Source organism: Chiloscyllium plagiosum, chromosome 10, assembly GCF_004010195.1.
Source record: "Chiloscyllium plagiosum isolate BGI_BamShark_2017 chromosome 10, ASM401019v2, whole genome shotgun sequence".
NCBI lineage: Eukaryota > Metazoa > Chordata > Chondrichthyes > Orectolobiformes > Hemiscylliidae > Chiloscyllium > Chiloscyllium plagiosum.
Window position 1 is genome coordinate 69965483 of NC_057719.1, and position 19689 is coordinate 69985171.

The window sequence follows — 19689 nt, forward strand, 5'->3', positions numbered from 1 at the left end:
ACAGTTATCTTAGCCCAGTACGATCCCAAATGAGAGGTAGTGCTGACATTTAATGCCTCTCCATACAGCTTCGTGTAGTGTTGGCTCACAGATGGCCCAACAGAGAGAAACGCTCAGTAGTGTATGGTTCCCAGACTTTGGCTGATGCACGGTGCAATTATGCCCAAATAGAGAAGCAAGATTTGGTGGTCATCTTTCGTGTGAGAAAGTTCCACCAATACCTTTATGGACATAAATTTGTAACAGTAATAGACAACTAATCCCTGCTAGGGTTACTCAAAGAGGACAACCTCTCCCCCCCCCCATGGCTTCAGGTCAAATTTAGTGGTGAGTCCTTATTCTCAGTGTGTACAATTAAAAGTTTGAACACTGTCCAGGGGGCCAATTGGCTAATGTGGACACCTTGAGCTGCCTCCTGCAGATACTCCACCAGTGCTGCCTCCCCTGGAAGAGTCCATTCTGGTTTTAAACTTTCTGACACCCTTCTGGTCACCACACAATATCACAAAAAGATCTTGTCCAGCAAAACTAAAACAGCTGGTGATGATGGGGGAAACAAAAGAGCCATCACAACCAGAACTGAAACCCTTCTGCACCTAGTGAGACCAGATTACCGTAGACGACAGCATTCTATAAGGGGAGCACGAGTGATTGTCCTGAACAAAGGTCACTGCCAGATACTGACGGAACTCCACCAGGGTCATCTAGGGGTTTCCAAAAGGAAGATGTTGGCGACAAGTTATATCTAGTGGCTGTGAGTGGACGGAGACATAGCCATGTTGGTGGGGCAGTGCCCAGAGTGTCAGCAAGGATGAAAATTATCACCAGCAGCACCTCCACATTCATGGAAATAGCCAGGTAAACTCTGGACTCGCTTATACTTTGACAATGCTGGCCCTTCATGGGCTCGATGTTCTTAGTCATTGTGGACACCTACTCAAAATGGTTGGATGAGCATAGAGCATCGGCAAACACAAGGACGATGATAGAAAAGCTGCCAGCATCTTTTGCAATTCACAGGCTCCTGGAAGTGTTGGTCACAGATAATGGGCCATCATTTACCAAACTGCCGTAGTTCCTACCTGATTATCAGACCACACCTCGTGCAACTACAGGGATAGCTCCAGCAGAGTTGCTGATGGGGAGAAGACCCTACACCAGGTTAAATCTGATCTTCCTGGATCTGGCATCAGGAACGCCATTGCCGGAAACAAAGCTTCTCCAAGTGAGAGAGCCAGTTTACTTCAGGGGAACGAGCTTTGGTGCCTAAACCATGGAAACAGCGCTGTATGGGCAAGAGACATGGGTGACGTGAGGTTAGGTCTGTGGTGTACAAAGTTCAGGTAGGTGAAGAGGTCCTACTAAGCACCTGGACTACATGAAGATTGCAAACTTGCAAGTGCGGCAGGAGCAAAACATACCTGGCCCCGCGGAACAGCCGGAAAGACTGTTGGAATCCATGGGTTCTCTGTTCATCTGGCGTTGAAGAAACCTTGGAGTCGGAGATGGACACAGCAGATGCCACAGCCTCGATGCCTTTCCCACCTGAAGAAGAGGATGAATTTCTTCCAAAATGTCATGGGCACAATAGGAGCGCTATGGTCTGATACGTGCTACCTAATTTCAAGACTGATGCAGAGGAACCAGACACAATCCAAAAACCCAGGAGAGGCTACAAAAGAAAGAGCAGCCTACTTCCCCAGACTTAGAGGGGGAGGGATGTAGTGATTGGAATGAGGTCAGCCAGGTGGACCTCATAGAATATGAATTCTCTGATTGGGATGTTAACATGGTCCAATCGGGGAGCCCTGGCTGACAGATATAAACAGGAGTGTCAGCAGTTCTGTTCACTCTGAGGAAGTCAGACCAGTATTGAGTACTATGCATGTGCAAATAGATGGTGACTCGGTGATGGAGTCTGGCCTCTATGGAGTTATTTCAGACACTACTATTGCACCACAAGAGCACCATAACCTGTGGCTTTACAGAGTCTGAAATGAAATCAGATGCTGAGCCAAAGTAGGCTGGATCAGGAAGCATGACTAAAAACTTAGTTCGATTTTAAGGAGAAACATGGACATGAGGCTAACATTTGGGATCAAATTCTGAAATTACTATTAGTATTGCTGAAGCCACATCTAAGAAAGGGTGGTGGGTATGGTAGAGGTAGGGAGTTTCACATTGTGTGGAGTCGCAGGAAACAAGAATTTAGGTTGGTAGCAGTTTTGCAGGCCTGGAAGAGTTTATTTAAGGATGGGGAAAAGGTAGGAATTGGCACTAAGATTAATTACGCCAAGAACCAGTGCAATGCTTGCATTGTAACAATTTTGTGAAATAAATGGGAATATGTAATTAAGTATGAGGTCAAGTTTTTTTGTTGGAAGTTAACTGTTGGGGGACCAGGAAGCACTGTGTATCTTCTGTGTTAGCTTTATCTCAGACGGAACCCCTTGCCTGTAAGTCAGAATTTCAAGATTCACTTCATAGCTTGAACACATAATGTACATTGTCATCTTGCTGTAGTGGTGAAGGGCCTCTGAACTGTATGAGATGCCATATTTTGGATGAGATGATGAATCAAAGCCCTGTTCCTGTGTATTCCACTCCTGGGATAAAAGATCCCATGGCCCTTTTTGAAGAGCAAGGCAGGTCTTTCTAGTGCTCTCAGCATGTTCATCTCAACCAAGGAAACTAAAACACATGAACCTGGCCATGAGTTCATTGTTTGTGTGATCCTGCAATGCACAAATTACTAACAAAACCTGTACATCCCATGGCCCAATAGGTAAACAGTTAATTGTTTCCAGGAAGCTTTCTGTTTTTTAGTGCAAATGCACAAAACCTGTGATTGAAAATCGATACTGAAAAGATGTCTGCTGTTGATAGTTTTGTTTCAGAACCACATGCAGTAGGGTGATACGGATTATAATTTTCAAAAAAAATTATTTCGTATCATTGATTGCTCACAGACTATCCTATTGATTGTTAATTGAACATGGACACTCTAAGGAACAGAGACAAAAATAATTATAATGTCAGTTCATAATTGTACAGAATCATAGAGTAATTAAATATAGTCCTTCTGCTACTGTGTCCAGACTGGTCTAAAACAACTGTTCCATTTCCCACATTTTAGCACCTCGTCCATAGTCTTGTATGCCTTGGAATTGCAAACACACATTCAAATACTTCCTAAATATTATGAGTGTTTCTGCCTATATTATCCTAATAGGCAGTGAGTTCCAGATTTCCATCATCCTCTTGGTGAAAAAGGTTTTCTTTACAATTCTTCTAAACCTTTTGCTCCTTACTTAAAATTTATATCCTGGCCATCGATCCCTCCATCAAATGGAAACATTTCCTCCAATCCACTCTATCTACTTTGTACATAATTTTATACATCTCAATCAGGTCCCCTCTCAATATCCTGTGCTCGGAGGAAAACAATTCCAGTCTGTCCAAATAAAAACCATGATTTGGAGATGCCGGTGTTGGACTGGGTTTACAAAGTTAAAAATCACACAACACCAGGTTATAGTCCAAAAGGTTTAATTGGAAACACGCTAGCTTTCGGAGTGTCGCTCCTTCATCAGGTGATAATGGAGGGCTCAATCCTAACACACAGAATTTATAGCAAAAATTTACAGTGTGATGTAACTGAAATTATACATTGAAAAATTGATTGTCTGTTAAGTCTTTCATCTGTTTGAATAACATGATAGTTTCACTGCGGGTGATGTAAACCACAAGCAAAAACAGATCTTGCTGGAAAAGCTTAGCAGTTCTGGCAGCATCTGCGAAGAGAAATCAGAGTTAAGGTTTCGGGTCTGGTGACCCTTCCCAGTCTGCCCAATCTCTGTTCATAACTGAAGCTCTCTAGCCCAGGCAACATCCTGACAAGTCTCCTCTGCGCCCTCTCCAGTGCTATCACATCTCTCCTATAATGTGGACTCCAGAACTGTACACTTTATTCTCAGTGTGGCCCAATCAAACTTTTATACAGCCACAGCATAACCTCTCTGCACTCAAACACAAGCCCCAGTTAACAAAGGCAAGGATACCATATGCCTTCTTAACCATTTTATCCACTTGCACAGCAAGGTGCATACAAACCAAGGTACCTCTAACTGTTGGTGCTTCCCGGTTCTAATGTTCATCATCTATTCCTTTATTTAAGGAAAGGCTTGCCATTTAACAATTTGCTTAACTTCTTCATTCCTTATGTTTTTACAACTGTTTTTTCATTGGCTGTTGTCTCTTTCACGTCTACTGAAGGGAGATATTTTATGCTACTTTTTCAGCCTGCAAAGCAACTGGCATTTGTATTTAAAATTATAAACATCAAATGAATGATGGTAAAAACAGAAATACCATAGCAAATCATGCAGCATCTGTAAAGAGAAAAGACAAGTTATGACTCTTGGGTATGCATCCTTTATCTGACCTCACTATGGATAGTAAGTTTCATTTTTGTTAAATAGATCAGATTTTTGAAAGGAACACAACATTTATTGCACTGGATAACACTATTTTCAGTTTTCCTAGTTAAATAACAGCTTTACTGTGGAAACACAGAAACTACATAAAGCTGTAAGGTATTGTGGGTGAAGTTGATAAGTGGAAGTTAGTTTCATGTTATGGGTGAAAGGATAGGAAAGACTGGATCATTCCCACAGTGACTCTATAACAAACTCCTTATCCCGAAACAACTAAAGCCACTGATGGTGAAAGGGGAACAGGAAGGAAAGCAATAGCAGATGATTCAGGCTGCTCTTGCACATCTCTTAATATCTAGAGAAAAGCTGCACGTATTTCAGATAAGTGAAAAATGAAGAATCCCCAGGGAAGCCTCTCCATGGATTGGAGTCATTCCGAGCAAACTGGAAAATGAATTTGGTTGCTGGAGATGAATCACCTCAGCCTCAGGACATCTCTACATGAGTTCTTCAACACAATGCCCAAATCCCAACTGTCTTCAGCTTCTTCATTAATTAGCTTTCTGAAGACATAAGATGCTGGAGCAGAAGTAGGTCCCATTGTGTTTGCACCACAATTCAGTGAGATTATGGGTGAACCGATAATCCTCAACTCTGCTCTCCTGCTTTCTTCCCTATAACTCTTGATTCCCTTGCTCACTAAAAATCAGTCAATCTTCGACTTGAATATACTGATGACCCAGCCTCTGCAGCCCTCTGCTTTAAAAGATTCCCCAAATTCACTTCCCTCTGAGAAATAAAATTCTTCCTCATCTCTGTCTTAAAAAGGTTGACCCCTTATTCTAAGGTTATGCTCTCTAGTGCTGGACTTCCCCGCTAGGAGAAATAACCCTTTCATATCTCCCCTGCCAAGTCTCCTTAGCATCAGGTAAGTTTCAATCAGGTTGCCTTTCATTCTTTAAGCTCCTTTCAGTCCCTCCAACTTGGGATTAACTTTGTGAACCTCCTCTGGACTGCCTCCAATGCTAATGTACTTTTCCTTTGATAAGTGGCCAGAAATTGTTCAAAGTCTTCCAGATGTAGTCTGACATGTGCCTTGTATATTTTTAACAAGACCTCACTACTTTTACACTTTATTCCCTTTGGCATAAAGGGTAACATTCCAATTGCCTTCCATATTACCTGCTGAACTTGTGTGCTAGCATTTTGTGATTGAGCACAAGGATTCCCAAATTGCTCGGTGCTGTTGCTTTCTGCAGTCTTTCTCTATTTAAATAGGATTCAACTCCACTATTCTTCCTATCAGAGTGCATAACTTCACATTTTCCCATTTTATATTCCAATCTGACAAGATTTTGCCCAATTGCTTAACCTGTTTATAATCCCCTGCAGATTCTTTGTGTCATCCTCGCCACTTGCCTATACACCAATTTTTATATCATCTGCAAACTGTACTACAGTACATTCACTTTCTTCAGCCAAATCATTATTAAATAATGTGAATAATTGTGGCCCCTGTGGCATTCCACTAGTTACAGGTTGCCATCTTGAAAATGCCCCCTTATCCCAACTTTCTATCTTCTATTAGTTAACCAATCCTCTTTCCTTGCTAATATACTGCCTCCGGTACCATGGGCTCTCACAAAGCAGGAGAAAGTGAGGACTGCAGATGCTAGAGAGCAGAGTTGAGAGCGTGGTGTTGGGAAAGCACAGCTGGTCAGGCAGCATCTGAAGAGCAGGAGAATTGATGTTTCGGGCGTAAGCCCTTCATCAGGAAAGGGCTGCTTCCTCATGAAGGGTTTATGCCCGAAATGTCAATTCTCCTCTCCTCAGATGCTGCCTGGCCTGCTGTGCTTTTCCAGCACCACACTCTCGGCTCTTAGGAAGCAACCTTATGTGTGGTACCTCATCAAATATCCTCAAAAATCCAAAATCATTACATCTACTGCTTTTGCTTTATCTATCCACCCTTTTACCTCTTCAATTAATTCTGATAAATTTATTTCCCTCCATCATATGATCAAAAGTAGGGATATTCACTGATTACTGCATAATATTCAATGCCATTTGTGACTCCTCAGATCCTGAAGCATTTTGTGGCTGTATGCAGCAAAACTGGACATCATCTTGGTTTAGGCTGATATGTGACAAGTAACCAATGCACCACAGGAGTGCCAGGCAATTACCACCACCAACAAAAGTAAATTTAACCATCTCCTCTTGATATTGGGAGAGGTGATGGCCTAATTGTATTATCGCTGCTAATCCAGAGACCCAGGTAATGTTCTGGGGACCTGGATTCAAATCCTGCCATGGCAGATTTGAATTCAATGAAAAAAACTGAAATTAAGAGCCCAATAAATCCATGAATACATCGTCAATTGTATTATACTGGTTTACTAATGTCCTTGAGGGAAAGAAACTGCCATCCTGGGCCATCCTGCCATTGTGGGCGGCACAGTGGCATGTGGGCGGCACGGTGGCACAGTGATTAGCACTGCTGCCTCACAGCGCCTGAAATGACTGACTGTGTGGAGTTTGCACGTTCTCCCCTTGTCTGCATGGGTTTCCTCCGGGTGCTCCGGTTTCCTCCCACAGTCCAAAAAAAAATATGCAGGTCAGGTGAATTGGCCATGCTAAATTGCCCGTAGTGTTCGGTAAGGGGTAAATGTAGGGGTATGGGTGGGTTGCGCTTCAGCGGGTCGGTGTGGACTTGTTGGGCCGAAGGGCCTGTTTCCACACTGTAATCTAATCTAATCTAATCTAATCTAATCTAATCCTTACCTGGTCTGTGATTATCGATTCAGAGCAATGTGGTTGACTCTTAACTGCCTCTGGGCAATTAGGGATGGGCAATAAATGCTGGCTTAGTCAGGGATGCCCATCCTGTGAATAAATATTTAAAACATTATGGCATAATTGTCACAGATCTCATGGTTCAAGACTAGGGGCATACTTTTAAAGTGAGATGGACTGTGATGAGATAAACGAGACATGAGGGCAAAGTTTTTTACAGAGAGGGTGGTTCACGTATGGAATGAACTTCCTGAGGAAGTGGTGGATGTGGGCACAGTCACAACATTTAAAAGATACTTAGATAAGTACATGAATAGGAATGATTTGGAGGGATATTGGCTAGGAGCAGGCAGGTGGGACTAGTTTAGTTTGGGATTATGCATGGCATGGACTGGTTGGATTGAACGGTCTCTTTCTGTGCCATATGACTCTATGACTATGAATACTGTGGTTACAAGGGCAGGTCAGATCTGTGAATTCTGTGGTGATTAGATTCTCTACAGTGTGGAAACAGGCCCTTTGGCCCAACCAGTCCACACTGACCCTCAGAAGAGTAACCCACCCAGACTCATTTCCCTCTGACTAATGCACCTAACACTATGGGCAATTTAGCACGGCCAATTCACCTGACCTGCATATCTTTGGACTGTGGGAGGAAACCGGAGCACACGGAGGAAACCCATGCAGACACAGGGAGGATATGCAAACTCCACACAGACAGTCGCCCGAGGCTAGAATTGAACCTGACCCTGGTGCTGTGAGGCAGCAGTGCTAACCACTGAGCCACCGTGCCGCCCTATGAGCCACTGTGCCGATTAACTCATCTCCTGTCTCCTTAGTGCCTATTTACAAAGCAAAAGTCAAGGATTGTGATGGAATACTTTCCCCTTACTTGAATGACTGCAGCTCCAAGAACATTCCAGAAGTTTGCCAAAACAGCCCACTTGGTTGACATCTCATCCACTACCTTCACTGATAATGCATATTGGCAGCAGTGTGTTCTCTTTACAAGATACACAACAGCAACTCACCCAGGCTCTTTCAACAGCAAATTACAAATTCATGACCTTTATTAACTATCTGTTGCCTTTGTTCTTTTAATGTAAACACGGCCATTTGCAACTTCCCTCCATGGCATGGTGGGGTTCCAGGTTCGATTTCAGCCTCGGGTGACTGCCTTAAGGGTGTCATGGTGGCTCAGTGGTTAACACTGCAGCCTCACAGCGCCAGGGACCTGGGTTTGATTCCAGACTTGGGTAACTGAGTGGAGTTTGCACATTCTTCCCGTGTCTGCGGGGGTTTCCTCCCGGTGCTCCGGTTTCCTCCCACAGTCCAAAGATGTGCAGGTCAGGTGAATTGGCCATGTTAAATTACCCATTGCGTTAGGTGCATTAGTCAGGGTAAATGTAGGGGAATGGGTCTAGACAATAGGCAGTAAGTGCAGGAGTAGGCTATTCTGCCCTTCAAGCCAGCACTACCATTCATTATGATCATGGCTGATCGTCCTCAATCAGTATCCTGTTCCTGCCTTATCCACATAACCCTTGATTCCACTATCCTTAAGAGCTCTATCCAACTCTTTCTTGAAAGTTCTTAACAGGCCCTTTGGCCCAACAAGTCCACACCAACCCTCCAAAGAGTAGCCCACCCAGACCCGTTTCTCTCTGACTAATGCACCTAACATGGCCAATTCACCTGACCTGCACATCTTTGGATTGTGGGAGGAAACCAGAACACCTGGAGGAAACCTGCACAGACATAGGGAGAACGTGCAAACTCCACACAGACAGTCGCCCCAGGCTGGAATCGAACCTGGGTCCCTGGTGTTGTGAGGCAGCAGTGCTAACCACTGAGCCATCATGCTGCCCTGGGTGGGTTGCTCTTTGGAGGGTTGGTGTGGACTTGTTGGACCAACGGGCCTGCTTCCACACTGTAGAGAATCTAATCTAATCTATGTGGAGTTTGCACATTCTCCCTGTGTCTGCGTGGGTTTCCTCCGGGTGCTCCGGTTTCCTCCCACAGTCCAAAGATGTGCAGGTCAGGTGAATTGGCCATGCTAAATTGCCCGTAGTGTTAGGTGCATTAATCAGAGGGGAATGGGTCTGGGTGGGTTACTCTACAGAGGGTTGGTGTGGACTAGTTGGGCCGAAGGGCCTGTTTCCACACTGTAGGGAATCTAATCTAATCCAAGTACAAAACTTTCTGACTTGGAAATGTACTGTTTCTTCACTGTTAGGTTAACTCCCTGGAACACCCTCCTGAAGAGAAAGCTTCAAGAAGTCCATTCACCATCACCTTTTCCAGGGCCATCCCATTAACGAACACAAAAACAATATTTATTCTCCACCACTAGTTCTTGGAAATGCAATGACAATCTTGTAGTACAAGTGATGCATATAGATTCAAATTAAAAAGCCTCGTTCAGGTATCTTGATTAAAACTATAAAATGTTGTGTTCCTAATGTTAGTCATAACAAGTAAAAATGCTATTGAGAAATATTCAGGCACTGTAGTTAACAACAAACTGATGACTGAAGTGAATGAGGAAACTGGCAATCTATGTTGACCTTCAGGAAAAGAGGAAAGAGCGAACTTTTTTTTTGTGACCACTTCTGCTGTATATTTGTCTTGGCTATTTGGGAAGATGATGTAAATAATCCCGGAATGAAGGGGAGTGTTCAAGGACTGTGGCTCTATACTTGATTGGGTGAGAAGGGGTCTCATTAAAATTTACAGAATACTGAGAGGACGAGACAGAGTGGATGTAGAGAAGATGTTTCTACTAGTAGGAGAGACTCGGACCCAAGGACACAGCCTCAGAGTAATGGGATAACCCTTTCTAACTGAAATGAGGAGGAATTTCTTCAACCAAGATGGTGGCGAATCTGTGGAACTCTTTGCCGCAGAGGGCCGTGGAGGCCAAGTCATTGAGTGAACGTATTTACGACAGAAATAAACATATTCTTGATTGGTAAGGGGTTCAATAGTTTGAGGAGAAGGCAGGAGAATGGGGTCAAGAACCATATCAACTATTACTAAATGGTGAAGTAGACTTGATAGGCCAAATGGCCTAATTCTGTACCTATATCTTATAGTCTTGTGGTCTAAGGAAAGTAACAGACACAGATATTGTCACAACCCTATCCTTTTAACGCTCCTGTGTAAAGTCAGCAAATTCTTAACTGAGGATGTCTCTGTGGAGGTTATTAAGCTGAAACATGAAAACAGGTACTAAATAGATGCAGTGTTAATAAGGCAAGCGTGCTTAAAAAGTATTTATCATGTATGTAGTCTCAGACAATGTATTCCAGATCCTAACGACTTGTGTAAAAACGTTTTTCCTACATGACGTCTGTGATGTCAGCTGTCCTGATTTATTTATATAATTTCTAATAATATTTGGGGTGAGTTGGGTCTGGTTTTGGAGTTAGTAACTGATAGGTTCTTGTTTGCATCTGAAGTTAAAGTTAACTTAAGTATTTATATAACCATGGCAATTTTTTTAAACAACAGGTTTGAAGCCTGTATTAAGTTTGCGTATGAATAGACTTTTGTTTATTTTAGATTGTTTGCAATCCAGCATGGAAATTAATGGGTCCTTAAACGGTTGTTATATTGTTCTGGAATCTGTTTTTGAAAGCTTAAGGGAAATGCACATGACTTAGAGACTTTTGGCATTGCTCTTAACTTTGGGTAGTAATATAACCTTGTGAAGATCTTGAAACAGAATAGCTGTTTACTGCAGTGCTCCTGAGAAGCATATCATGGGTTAGGTCCTTAGAGTGAAGAGTTAATGTCAGTTCCAGACCAGATGAACACCTGGAAGTGGTTGTTTAAGCTAAGTGCAATGATGGTCCATGAAGAGGCTATTACAATTCCAGTTGAACAACTGGAGACCAAGTGATTTAAACTCATCGAGATATTAGATACAGGTATACTAGTGAGTATTGTACAAATGTGTTTTGGGTACAGTGTCAGGGGGAGTTTGGGGACCATACAAAAGCAGTTTTGTTTCTTTTCAATTTATAAAAGAGTGTTTTAGGATTGATCTTTATAAATATTGCCTCTCTTTTTCATTCTACCAATGTGAACCACTTCACACTTCATCGTATTAAATTTCATCTCCCACTTGTAGGTCTATCCCACCAACTTGTTGATACCCTTTTGAAGTTCAACACTATCTTCTTCACAGTTCACAGTTTTGTATCATCTGTGAATTTTGAAATTGTGCCCTGTTTAAGTCATTTTTATAAGGAAGAGTAGCAGGTCCTAAAACTGAGCTCCACTGCAAACCTTCCTCCAGCTCGAAAAATATGCATTAATCGCAACTCTTGGTTTCCCATCATGCAGTCAATTTTGTATCTATGTTGCTACTATCCCTTTTTCTCACAAGTCTGTTGTACTGCACTTTATTGGAAGTCGATGTACATCACATCATTACCATTGCCATCACTTAACCCTCTCTATTACTGAGCAAAAATTTCAACTTCATTTGTTAACCATAATTTTTCCTTAACAAACCCATAATGATTTTCCTTAAGTAACTCACATTTGGCCAAGTGGCTATTAAATGTACCAAGAATTTCACTTCTAGAAGCTTCACCACTACCAAGGTAAAATTGACTGGCTTGTATAGTTGCTGGACTTATTGAAACATAATTTCGTGAATAATAGTGTCACACTTACAAATCTCCTGTCCCCGGCACCATCTCTGTCTCTAAAAAAATGCTTCTAAAATTTTTAAATTTGCTTCCCTTTCATGTACCTCATCTGGTACTGGTGTTGTTCATTTTAAGTACAACAGGCTATTCCATCTTTCCACTTTATCAATTTGAAATCCTTCAAGTGACTGACCTACTTCCCTTCTCAACAACATGTGTGAAATATCATCTTCCTTGGTAAAGACAGACACAAAGTATTCAATGTCTCAGTCATGTCTCCGACATCCATGTGCAAATTCACCTTTTGGTCACTCACAGACCCACTCCTCCTCTCTTCAGTTCTATATTTTGTTATTCAGAGAAGTCCAGATTTGTTTGTCCTACCTTTCCTTTGTTGTAGGAACATACCCGCATTGCGCCAGAGCTTCTCTCTTATTTAAAGGAAACCCATTGTTCATTGAAAGTTTTGCCTACTAATCTCTGTTTCCAACTGATCTCACTTTGAATTGCTTGTTGTCCTTTTCCAAAGCCAGCTTAAATCCTATGATACAATGATCACTGTCTCCTAAATATTGATGCACTGACACCAACCCATTCCTTAGAATGAGGTCCAGGAATGCTGCCTTTCTCATTGCATTGGAAATGTACTGTTGCAGAAAATTGTCCCAATCACCATCTAAGAACACTCTGCTTATACACTCAAACTATCCCAGTCTATATTCAGAGTCTTTCATTCTCTATTGCAATTCTATAATTTCTTTGCAAATGTATTCCTCTACATATTTCCATCTAGATGGTAATTGCACCTTGTTTATTCCTTGGCTCGAGACAAATTGATTTAGTCCCTGACATTTCTGGAATATCCAGTCTGTCCAGTGCTGCAGTGGTTTCCTTAATCAATATTGCCACACCTTTGACATTTTCTTCTGTTCCTAAACACCTTTTAGCCAAGAATATTTAGTGTCCAGTCTCAAACCTGTTTGAGCCAGTTTTGCTTTTGTTCTACCACACCGTATTTTCTAATGGCAGTGTCTGCAATTGACCAGTATTATTCACCACACTCCATATATGCAGTCACTGTAGTTTAGACTTTATTATTTTCGCCTTATGCTGAACTCACTTAATATCTCAAATAAAAGCAAAATAGTCAAACCTGACAGGAATGTCTGTGCTGCTTTTCTCTCCACAGATGCTGCCAGACCTGCTGATTTTCTCCCTATTCCCTGTGTTTATTCAAACTAATATTTCACTTGAAGTCGCTCTGTTCTCCAAAAACTGGTCCCAATGTCCTAAAATCTGTGCCTATGACGATAACTTATTTCCAGCCACAAACTCATTTGCTCTATCTTCCTAATACATTCAAATCCTTAAAAAAGAAAATAATTAACAAATCATGTGTTAGTCTTACAGAAAATGTCAAAGATTGTGGTGCTGAAAAAGCACAACTGGTCAGGCAGCATCCGAGGAGCAGGAGAGTTGATGTTTCGAACATAAGCTCTTCATCAGGAATGTGGGAAGAGTTTACGCTCGAAAGTTCAAGTGGGTGGTGCTGAGTTGGAAAGTTGGATCTGGGATAAGGTGGGGGATGGGAAGATGAGGAAATTGGCGAAATCCACATAGATCCCATGTGGTTGGAGGGTCTCAAGATGGAAGATGAGGTGTTCTTCCTCCAGGCATCGGGTGGTTACAGTTTGGCGGTGGAGGCGGCCCAGAATATGGATGTCCTTGGCGGAGTGGGAGGGGGAGTTGAAGTGTTTGGCCACAGGACAGTGGGGCTGTTTAGTGCGTGTGTCCCAGACATATTCTCTGAAATGTTCCGCAAGTTGGCGTCCTGTCTCTCCAATGCAGACATTGACTCTGATCTCCAACATCTGCAATCCTCACTTTCTACTTACAGAAAATGTGTCTGGGAATTAGTAATGGAGGACAAAGGGATGGAAGATGAACTGAACAGATATCATGTGTCGGTCTTCATTCGAGAAGATGTAAGTAACAACCTGGAAACAGGTATAAATCAGGAATTGAAAGAGATGGAGAAACTCAAAAAAATTACAATTACCAAGGAAGTAATTATTGGAACTGCAAATTGACAAGTCCCTGAGTACTGATGGATTTCATTCCAAGGTTTTAAAACCAATAGTTGGTGGATTGGTTTTAATTTTCCAAAACACATTAGTTTCAGGGAAGGTTACTTTAGATTGGAAAATAGCTACTGTAACTGCTTGATTCAAAAAGGACAGGAGGCAGGAAGAAGGAAATTACAGGCCAGTTAGATTAATGTCCGTCATTGGGAAAATGTTAGAAGCTTTCATTCAAGGTGTTATGATAGAACACATGGATAAGTTCAAGATAATCAGGCATAGCCAACGTGGTTTTGTCAAATCATGTTTAACTAACTTATTGGAACGGTCTGAAGAAGTAACATATGCGGTGGATAAAGGGGAACCAATGGATATACTGTACTTAGATTTCCAGAGGGCATTTGATAAGGTGCCAAATCAACAGTTATTATGGAAAATAAAAGCTCATAGCATTAGTGGTAATATATTGGCATTGCTAGAGAATTGAGGAGAAAGTGAGGACTGCAGATGCTGGAGATCAGAGCTGAAAATGTGTTGCTGGAAAAGCGCAGCAGGTCAGGCAGCATCCAAGGAACAGGAGAATCGACGTTTCGGGCATAAGCCCTTCCTGAAGAAGGGCTTATGCCCGAAAGAAGTGTGAAATTGTCCATTTTGACAAAAAATATCAAAAAGAAGCATATTACCAAAATGATGAGAGTTTGCAGAGCTCTGAGATGCAAAGAGATCTTGGTGTTGTACTACATGAATCACAGAAGGTTTGTATTCAGGTACAACGAGTAATCAGGAAAAATAATAGAATACTATCTTTTATTGCAAGGGGAACTGAATGCATGAAAAGGAAGATTATACTTCATTTAGACAGATCATAGTTGAGACCACATCTGGAATACTGTGTACAGAACTATTCATTGTATTTACAGATGTTAATACATTAGAAACAGTCCAGAGAAGCTTTACTAGATGAATACCTGGAAAAAGCAGACTCCCTTATGAAGTAACATGAGACAGGTTAGGTCGGCATTCTCTGAAATTTAGAAAAGAAACTGAAATTTGAGATCCTAAAAGGACTGACCAGGGTAGATGTGGAAAGGAAAACTCATGTGAGAGAATCTAGAACTATGGGTCATAGTTTAAAAATGAGGGATCACCCATTTAAGACACATATGAGGAAATTTTTTCTCAGAGGTTTGGAATCTTGGAATTCCCTTCCCCAAAAGGCAGACCTTTTACATATTTTTAAGGCAGAGGGTAGACAGATTCTTGATGACCAAGGGGGTGAATGATTATGGAGGGATATGCAGGAACATAGAGTTGCAAGTTAAAATCAAATCAGTTGTGCTCTTATTGAATGGCAGAACAGGGTCAAAGGGCCGAGTGGCGTCCTCTTGGTCCTTGTTCATACATGGCACCTTATCAAACACCTTCTGGAAATTTAAGTATGGTACATTCAGCTTCATCCACAGCATGTTACTTTTTTCAAAGAACTCCAATAACTTGGTTAAACTTGATCTCTTTTTGATAAAACCTTGGCAGATTGCCTTAAACTTTTCTAAATGCCCTGCTCTAACATCTTTAATCATAGCTTCCCCACGACGCATGCTAAGTTAACTGCTCTGTAGTTTCTTATTTTCAGTCTCCTTTCCTGTTTGATTAAAAGAGTTACATTCAATACATTTCAGTGCAGAGGAAGCTTCTCCAAACTAGTAAGTTTTATAAAATTAATATCAACTCATCAATGATCACACCAGCCACTTATTTTAAGATCCAAGAATGATGTTCATCAGGATCTGGGGACTTGCAAATATGCAGTTCCATCAAAGTTGTTGAGTACCACTTCACTGGTGAATGTCATTTCCTTATGTTGATCCCTTCCTTCCATTTCATGATTCAGTGCTACTTCTGCGATATTATCCATATCCTTCATTGTGAAGACAGGTACCGAATACCTGATCAACTCATCTCCCATCTTCTTACTTTCTGGGGTTATTTTCCTAGATTTCCGTTCTACAAGACCAATGCTCTGTTTATTAACACTTTTCTTCTTTAAAAATAGCTACAGAAATTTTGACTCTCTGAATTTATATTTCAAGCTAGCCCTGTATTCCCTCTATTTTTCTAAATCATTTTTGGTCATTTTTTGCTGTTTTTATATTCTGTCCAAACCTCTGACTGCCATTCATCTTTGTAAAATTATGTGTATCTTGTTTAAGTTTTTGTACAATCTTTAACTTTGTCCAGTTAACCACAAATTGTGGGTCTTGCCTTTGAAATTTTTCTTTCTTGTTAGGGCGCATCTATTTATGCATTTCAAAATAATTGCACAAATATCCACCATTGTGTATCTACTGAACTATTCCTTAACCTAATATGCCAATTTATACTCACTTACATGGGATACTGAGAATAATCTGATGACTACTTTTGGAATTCTGCTTGTAAATTTCCTACCTATTTCTCTAAATTCTGACTGCTGGATCAATCCCTCTTTCTACTGATGATGGTGATGCAATATGTTTATGAATCTTGGTTGCTTACCCTTCCTGTCATGGTCCACATAGTCTACTCTGGGTGCCCTGCAGTCACACAATGAATCCAAAATGCCAATGTATCATCCTGGATTCATGTTGTAGTGATTATAATGTGGTGAGCCAGCTCAATCCCAGAGAATACGAGTTCTCTGAGTGGGGCCGTTCATCTGGCCCAATCAGGGAGCCCTGGCTGACAGATAAAAAGGGGCGAGTCAGAGATGTTGACACTCTGACAGCTCACTCTAAAGAGGCAATACTAAAATGAAGCAATGTTCACGTGTAAATAAAGGGTGACTTGATGATGGGATACCGACCTCTGCATTGTTATTTCAATGGTGACAAAAGTAAAGTACATGCCTGAAGAAACTCAAAACTATTGTCTTTGAGTTGGGATAAGCATTTCGTACATTATGCCTATATTTGGAAAGTTTACCTTGCTCAACCCTGCCATCAAGGACTGGACATAATATGTGGAAAAAAATGCAATACATCTCCAGGCCAATGACATTGCGGCAGATGGGAAACAATGATTAATTCTCCTGACAGCCTGTCGACCCGCAGCTTTTTCTGTTATTAGAGCCTAACTTTCCCTGAGGCACCAGATACTAAAATCTTTCAAGGATTTATGTACATAGTTAAGGAATATTATGACCCAAAGCCTGCTCTAGTTCTGAGATGTTATCATTTTTACTTGGGCAATTTGAGAACTAGGAGAATTTATATCTGGATTTTTGACTAGGTTATGATGACTGGCAGAAGCCTGTGACCTTGATTTAACTCTTAATGAAAGCTGAAAGACCTTTTTGTATGTGTAGAGCATCCTGCGACTGCTTAAACATGAAGTGAAAATCATTAAGAAGGGAGGCCAGAAAAACAGGTATAGCAACTAAAATAAGCAGGGCATCAAAATGGACCAAAACTGGGAATGCTTGAGCCAAGACAGATACAAGAGACAATTCTGCCTGGGAGCAAGTCCTTGCAAGATCCAAGCCTAGACAACTGAAACCAGAGAGGCACCAGCACAAATCAGGAAGCGTGAAAGGGCAACTCAAACCCCTCCTGACAAACAGACAACATGAAGATGCATGGGGTAGACATGCCGCAGTAAGACAAAAGACCAGATGCATATTCTGGGCTAAATGTAAGCTTCCAGGCCCAAGAGCAGACACATCAAGGGGGTCATTATTAAACAGGCCATTGAGAGCTATGAGCAGCATTTAAGGGTGATAAGTCCAATTAATTTGATACCTCTGATTGGTCAAGTCCTTGGAAAGTTCTGAATGGTATAAAAACCCAGACCAGTAGGATCCACGGTACTTCCTCACTCTCCAGCTGACCGACAGGCACGTCAGGATACAACAGTGACCAGAGCAGCTCACCCTCCCACCAGAGAGAGAATCAACCCATGAAGAGAGGATCAAACTTAACAATTCGACAGACTAGCACAGTTATATATATCTGAGAAGTAATTCAAGTTTCTAGTTAGATTGTTAGAAGTGTAAAATTTAACTCTTGACCTTTGTTGTCTTCAAGTAAAGTTGTGTGCTGGTTCACTGACTGCAGAGTCATGCTGTTTGGTCCTTTCCTGATATGCCTGGATAAATTAATGTCGTGTTCACTGGTTGAGGAATCTGCAGGGTCTTAGGGACACCCTGTTCCAGACAACATGTGGGATTATGCAAAAATGTAACTATACAAAAATGCCTACTAGCTGAAACCCAACTGGACTTTAAACTGTTGTTACAACTGGGTTTATCATTGAAAACTATGCCAAGTGGAGCATAAGTGTTACAGTGTATGCTGTGGACGTGGACACCCTTGCCAGGCCAACTGAACTTGGGGATCACCACTTGAGTGCAGGCAATTGCATAGCCTCACTCAGGATATATCCTGAACAGAGAATTGAGTAAGATAACTCACAGGCTTCTATTCAGGAGAATTCATATCTGCAAAGTCACCTTTATCTGGTTTAGAACAGTTAAAGTGCTTAGCAACATCAAAATCAGAACAGATCAAAATAAATACCTGGTTAAATGGTCATCTGGTTCTAATGGAGGTCGATACCGGTGCAGCCATATCAGTGATCACAAAATCAGTTTATAACATTGAAAAGACATTTGGATAAGTACATGAATAAGAAATGTTTGGAGGGATATGGGCCAAGTGCAGGCAGATGCAACTCGTTTAGTTTGGGATTATGATGGGCATGGGCCGGTTGGACCAAAGAGTCTGCTTCCATGCTCTATGATTGTACGACTAGCAACTATCACAGGAGCCAAGGCCACCTTGCATGTTGACCAGGAAGCAATTCTATGATTCTGCAAGGCTTGCCCAGGGCCATTTGCCTTACAGGTATAAATCAGAAGGCTGGAGAGTGAAGGAATCATCAAATCAGTTTAGTTTGCAGAGTGAGCAGCACTGGTCATGCTGATTTTGAAGCCTTACAGGTATAAATCAGAAGGCTGGAGAGTGAAGGAATCATCAAATCAGTTTAGTTTGCAGAGTGAGCAGCACTGGTCATGCTGATTTTGAAGCCCGAAGTGTCAGTTCACCTTTGTGGAGATTTTAAACAAACGGTAAGAAGGGCTATCCTTTGCGAAGCCGGATATGAGCCATGTGTACCTGTAATTGTGGTTAGATGAGGATTCCCAGAAGTATGTTGCAATTAATACCCATAAGGTTTTGTACCAATTTACGAGACTGCCATTCGACATATCGTCAGCCTGTTCAATTTTTTAGCGGACGATGTAGAACGTTTTACAAGGTCTACCTCAGGTCGCCATTAATTTAGATGAAATGTTAGTAACAGGGAAGACTAATAAGGAGCACTTAGAGAACTTGGACACAGTCCTTAGATATTTCTCCAAGGCAGGCATGCACTTTCGGAGGGAAAAATGTGTGTTCCAGGCTCCCCAAGTTGCCATTTGAGCTACAGAGTTGACAAGACTGTGTTACATCTGTTTGAAGATAAAGTCAGCATGATCAGTGTGGTCCCACATCTGTCCTTGAACTCAGGTCATTACTTAGGCTGGTAAATTATTACAGAAAGTTCATACATAATGCAAAGGTATCAGGATGGAAGCCAGGTTAACCCCTAAAAAAAAGAGTCAGCCTTGGAAATGGTTGTGTGGCTAAGCCATAGCTTTTAGGGAAGTGAAGAAACAGCTATCATCATCTCAGGTGTTGG

The 19689-nt window shown here is 41.6% G+C and overlaps 1 protein-coding gene across 4 annotated transcripts in view; it reads right to left on the bottom strand.

Moving 5' to 3' along the window:
• Positions 1–19689, bottom strand: part of LOC122553753 (RNA-binding protein Nova-1) — a 276793-nt gene that overhangs the window by 39960 nt on the left and 217144 nt on the right. For 2 of the 4 annotated variants that reach the window (XM_043698042.1, XM_043698038.1), the window contains one exon: positions 3684–3794. The exons of the other annotated variants lie outside the window; for them this stretch is intronic. In XM_043698042.1, coding sequence (XP_043553977.1) covers positions 3699–3794 — 96 coding nt within the window. In that variant the 3' untranslated portion in view covers positions 3684–3698. Of the gene's footprint in view, positions 1–3683; positions 3795–19689 lie in introns of those variants that run through there. 4 annotated transcript variants of the gene reach the window in all.